Genomic DNA, 5464 nt, shown 5'->3' on the forward strand with positions numbered 1-5464 from the left:
ACCTTGGTCCCAAGGACTTCCCTGCTTGTGAACAGAGACAGGGCCCATTTAGAGCCACAGTCTCTAGGCTAAGAGTTAGCAGAGGCAGAGCCATGGCAGGGAGGCTCTGACTGAAGCTTTTGATTCAGGTTTAAGCCCAACTGCCTATACAAGGCCAGGGTGCTGCCTGCAGGGGCTTTGCTTCTGAGAGCAGGCTGGACCAGAAAGAAGAGCACTTGGGCTGGGAACAAGCCTGCAGGTCCTTGTTCCCCTTCAAGACTTGTATCACCCTGGGCAAGTAATTTTACCTGTTTTCCTCTTCTGAAAAAAAAAAAATGGCCATAAGAACTGCCCAGGTGACCTCACCAGAGTGTTAGTACACTCAAATGAATGAGTAGGTAGGACAGGGTTTCCGGTGCTAAAAATCACTACAAATGGGAAGAGGAGGTGAACAGCAGCAACAGCCAGGGATAGACAGCAAGCGGGAGCCCGTGTTTCAGATTCCAGGGGCAGTCCTGAAGGCCTCGAGCATGTCAGCAGACTCCAGGTAGCTCACCTAAGGATGCTGCCACCTTGCAGAGCTGGAAGCCACAGTTTCTGCTCTCTGCTCTCACTCCTGTGGCCATTTTCTCCCCCTGTCCTGCCCTCTGGGGACTAGCTTTACGGACTGCTGGGATTTCCTTTTTTTTTTTTCTTCCATAACTGCATAGCCATGCAAATAAACCTGACACAGAAGGTAGTTGAAGGCTGGGAGACATGGCTGGGGATGAGAGAGCGAGGTGGGACTGAGTGGGGTGGTGACCTGGACAAAGACACTGTGGACTCTGGAGAGCCCAGGGGAGGTATAAGTAGAGATGGAAAAAAAAAAAAAAGAACAAAACAAAGAACAAAACAAACCCAGAAAACAAACAAAAAACCGAGAACAGAAGTCCCCTGGGAGGTCAGGGTCTGGGTCCCAGCAGGGCCTCCTGAGGACTGGGGAGCTTCTCAAATTTCCGAAAGGCTCCCAGTGGCTGCTTTCCCCACCTCCCCACCTCCCAAGTTTCACATTTCTCGGAATTCATCAGGCTCTGATAGGGGCTCCAGGGGTCCTCAGAGCCCGGCCTCCTGCTGGCTGGTGCAAGCCTGCACAGTTGGAGATAAGGGCCTGGGGAAGAATAGAGGTTGTGGTGGTAGTGGGCTGGGACTTCCCACGGGGCCCGAAGGCGTCTTTGGGGGGGCCTCCTGGTCAACTCCTGCGGCTTCTGCAGGCAGGACCCCCACCCTGCTGGCTCACAGGTGCTGCAGGCCTGGCTGTTTCACACGGAGCTCCTGCGTTTCATGAGGCCGCGGAAGGTAGCCAGGCTGTGCAGGCCCGTGGATACCGAGCTGATACCCGAGCGCTGCGTCCCGCTGCACAGGCAGGGGTGCGAGGGCGTGTCGCTGTAGCGGCCACCGCCTCCCGGTGACGAGAAGCTGTGCTCCACGCACGTGTCGGACGTGGAGAGGTCCCTCGGGATGATCATAGGGATGGAGTACTGCAGCTTCTCGCGGCTCTTGTACCAGAGGCACGAGCACATGGACTGGAAGTGCAGCACCTCGGCGTAGACATTGTGGAAGCCGCTGCCACCCACGCCCATGCCACCCGCGGCCGCCGGGCACGTGGCTGGGTCGTGGGGCCGCATGCTGTCGCTCAGGCTACCGCTCAGGCAGCTCAGGCCACCCAGGCCACCCGCCCGACCGTTGTGCGTGAGCAGCGCACGATGCTCTGCATCGCGCTTCTCGTCCTCGGCGTTCATGGTCATGAATCGCAGCACCACGAGGTTGAGGAAGGCGCCAATGACCGTGAGGCCCGTGAGGATGTACACGAAGCTGAAGGCCACGTACTGCGGCTGCGTCTGCAACGCTTGGTCCTTCTGCAGCGCCACGTAGTCTCCGAAGCCGATGGTGGTGAGTGTAATGAAGCAGTAGTAGTAGGCCTGGAAGAAGGTCCAGCGCTCATAGTAGGAGAAGGCAGCGGCGCCAATGCACAGCGTGCTGATGCAAGACACGAAGCCGATGAGCACCATGTTGGCCATGGACACCTCGGCATGCCGCATGCCCAGCCCCCTCTTGGCACGATGCAGCAGGTACCTCACCAAGGTATTGATGCGCTCACCTAGGCTCTGGAACATGACGAGCGTGAGCGGGATGCCCAGCAGTGCGTAGAACATGCAGAACACCTTGCCACCGTCCGTGCTGGGTGCCGCATGGCCATAGCCTGTGAGAAAAAAGAAGAAAACACACGCTGTGGGACTGACCTGGTGGGAGTCCTCCTCCTCTGCCTGCCCCCTTTCCTCCCCACTGTGCAGGTTCTTTTATTTCTTTTTCTGTTTTTCTCTCTCTCTCTCTCTCTCTCTCTCTCTCTCTCTCTCTCTCTCTCTCTCTCGACAGGGTTTCTCTGTGGCTTTGGAGGCTCTTGTAGAGGTTTTCGATCTGCCTCCTCCACCTTACTTCTTTCTTTGCTAAATATGGAGTCATGGCCAGCTTGGATCTCTGAATATGTAGACCAGGCTGGCTTTGAACTCATATTGATCTTCCTGCCTCTGCCTTCCAAGTGCTAGGGTTACAGGTATGCACCACCGTGTCTGCCACTGCAGCTGGCTACTGAGTCCGCCTTTCAACACACAAGCACATCACATCGCTTTGGGACACAAATCCTTTTGTTCCTATCACCGGAAACACTCAGATGGTAATCCCAGAAGGCAGAGAGGGCTCGGCAACTTTCCAAGTCACATTGTTGGGAAGTTTAGATATCCGAGTTTGAACTTGAATCTGCTTTCTTGAAAATACAAATGTGTCTCATGCCTTTGGGGAGGAGCTGGCTGCTGGTGCTTGCTGAGAAGTTTATCCATGGGCAGCCGATGTGTGGGAATGGCAGTCTGGCTTCCTGGGTAATACCTGTGGGTTCTGTCATGCTGTCTATTCTGTATGGGCCCCAGTGCCCATGGCTATGAGGGGAGGTGATTGGGTGGAGTGACTTCTGATGTGGTGATTCAGTGTGGAGGGAGGGAGACAGGCATGCATGGCTTCTTGATGGTTTCTCTGCTGCAGCCAAAGCTTATGGAGTGGGGTGGGGTAGGTGGCTACCACTGGGAACTTGCAATTTTCCTGGGCAGTTGGTCTAGCGGTGTCTTCCTCACCTCAGTTGAATTAGTAAGTACTCCAGGTTTTCCATCCTGCCTGGGACTAGGGTCTTCCCATGGGACTTGGTCCAAAAGTAGGCTCTGTCCATGTGAGGGTATGGCATTGCCCTTGGCAAGGCAGGAGTCCTGAGTGTCCTTGGGTGTGGACCATCTCTATAGTCCTCACCTCCTTCGTATCTATTCTCCATGTCTGTGCATGTACTCTTCTCATCTGTGAGCCAGGCAGAGTCAAATCTACCCCTCTGAGCTGATCGTCAAATAACTATCAAAAATTCTGCCCTGAGCTGGGTGTAGCAGTGCATGACTGTATCCTTAGCCTATGTGAGGCTGAGGCAGGAGAATGAGAGTTTGAGAGGCATTTCAGGTTGCAGAGTAAACCCTTCTCAAAACAATAACTTGCCAGGTGGTGGCGGCACATGCCGTTAATCCCAGCACTCAGGAGGCAGAGGCAGGCAAATCTCTGTGAATTCCAGGCCAGCCTGGTCTACAGAGTGAGTTCCAGGACAGACTCCAAAGTTACACAGAGAAACCCCGTCTTGAACACCCCCCCCCAACTCCAAAACAACAAAATCTTCCTGGCTACCTCTAGGAGGTATGGGGAGGACCTTGGATGGGAACCATCAGCCATGGGCACAAGTTCTGGCCTTATTACTTGTGGTTTTGTAACCTTGAAGAACTGACTTTCTCTCTTTGATCATTCATTTCTCTTTATTTAAAAACAAAATCTTCTGTTCTGGCCACTTGCTTCTCCCACCAGACCAGTGAGCATAAACACTTCAGCTTTTATTAAGATAATTATGAGAATGGAAGATTGTGGGCAGGTTTCAAGTTTTCCTCTTTCCTGAGTCGTAAGAAATCTCAACAAAACACTGCTTCTTCCAGGCAGTCTTCTTGGATTCCCCCTAGCTGAAAGTTATTGGTGCTTCATTTGGGTGGTTCTGAGAAGGCTCATCTACAATCTCTAGGGCCCCCAACTATATAAAATTAAACATCAACTCACAGGGAGCCCTGGTAAACCTATAAAGGTCCTCGCTAATTCCCTTCCAAGGGAGTCCCAAATACACTTTGTGACTACTTTTCAGACTGGGATATTATGAGCTTTGCAAGTTTTTCACATCTGTAAAATGGGGCTAATATGTCACTCGCAGCAAGGGCTTTGGGGGAATAAGTGAGATAATGTATGTGATACACTTAGCCTAGAGCCTGGTACATCTCAAATGCCCAACAATAGCTCACTGATTAATAGAGAAGGAGATGGCAGAACACTCTCACGTTTCCAAGAGACCTTCAGGTTTGGGAGCAGCCGCATTCCAGTAGAGCCACCCTTGCCAACCTAGGTCCATTAGAATCCAACAGCTCAGAGAGGTCTAGGAGCAGATGTTTGGGGTGTGAAGGCTCCAGGATTGTCCTTAGTATGGCTCCCCTGCCCCCGTGTGGCATGTAGCCAGTGGCTGTATCCTTCTTCTGCCAGGGGCTGTGCAGTTGAGCCATGGTGCCTGGCCCATGTGCATCCAGCAGTGTGAGACCAGATTGTACTTGCCAGTTGGGCCCCCACAGCCAGGCCACAACTCACCTTAACACCCACACAGCCAAACCACAGCTAGAGCAGCTTCTTGTCCTGTTCTTCCCTGTTCCCCAGCATCACACACTGTATGGGCCCCCTGACTCCACCCCAGACATGACACTGGGGGCAGAACCCCACAGGCAGTGCAGAACATGGGTATGGCCCCAGCTGTGTGACCCTGGGCTAATCTCTCTCTCTGTCTCTGGTCTCATTTGCCTTGTCTGCTATTCCATGCCCTGAGTACCTATCAGACCTGCCTCAGGGAGTAAAGGAGGCAAATTCTTGGGGGAGTCTTGTGGAACCTGTGGAGTGAACAACTGGGAGGGGCTCTTGGAAAAGCATCTGAGAACACAGGCCAAGAAGCAGGACCCTGTTGGGGAGCCATCCATACCCACCACTGGAGAAAGGAACTCTTCTATACCCCACCCCCACCCCCACTCTTTATCAACTTGCCTGGGGTTCTGTTAAAGACTACAGCTTTTCAGGAGAACTCAGTGCCCACAGCCTCCTACTCCACTCTGCTGGCTATGGCACCCAGGCCCTGCCCTGGATTCTCACTTGGCACCCAGAGGTACATCTACCTCCCTCACACAGTGCTTCCCCCCTTCTTCCTTCTCCTGCCCAGCTCCCTATCCCCAAGAGAGGCAGTGCTCAGAGTCCAGCTTTAGCCATAAGCACACCCCCCAGCTTGGTGACTCTTAAATTGAGTGACTCATCCAGGCCTGACCCAGAGGTTCCTACCAGGGGCAGAGCCAGT

The 5464-nt window shown here is 53.4% G+C and overlaps 1 protein-coding gene across 1 annotated transcript in view; it reads right to left on the reverse strand.

Moving 5' to 3' along the window:
* Window positions 1-1053: 1053 nt before the first annotated feature.
* Kcnk3 (potassium two pore domain channel subfamily K member 3) overlaps window positions 1054-5464 on the reverse strand; it is a 34733-nt gene continuing 30322 nt past the window's right edge. Inside the window, exon 2 of the mRNA XM_027424518.2 lies at window positions 1054-2218. Coding sequence (XP_027280319.1) covers window positions 1278-2218 — 941 coding nt within the window. The 3' untranslated portion in view covers window positions 1054-1277. The remainder of the gene's footprint in view (window positions 2219-5464) is intronic.

The sequence above is a fragment of the Cricetulus griseus genome, chromosome 7 (assembly GCF_003668045.3).
Source record: "Cricetulus griseus strain 17A/GY chromosome 7, alternate assembly CriGri-PICRH-1.0, whole genome shotgun sequence".
In the NCBI taxonomy this organism is placed as follows: Eukaryota; Metazoa; Chordata; class Mammalia; order Rodentia; family Cricetidae; genus Cricetulus; species Cricetulus griseus.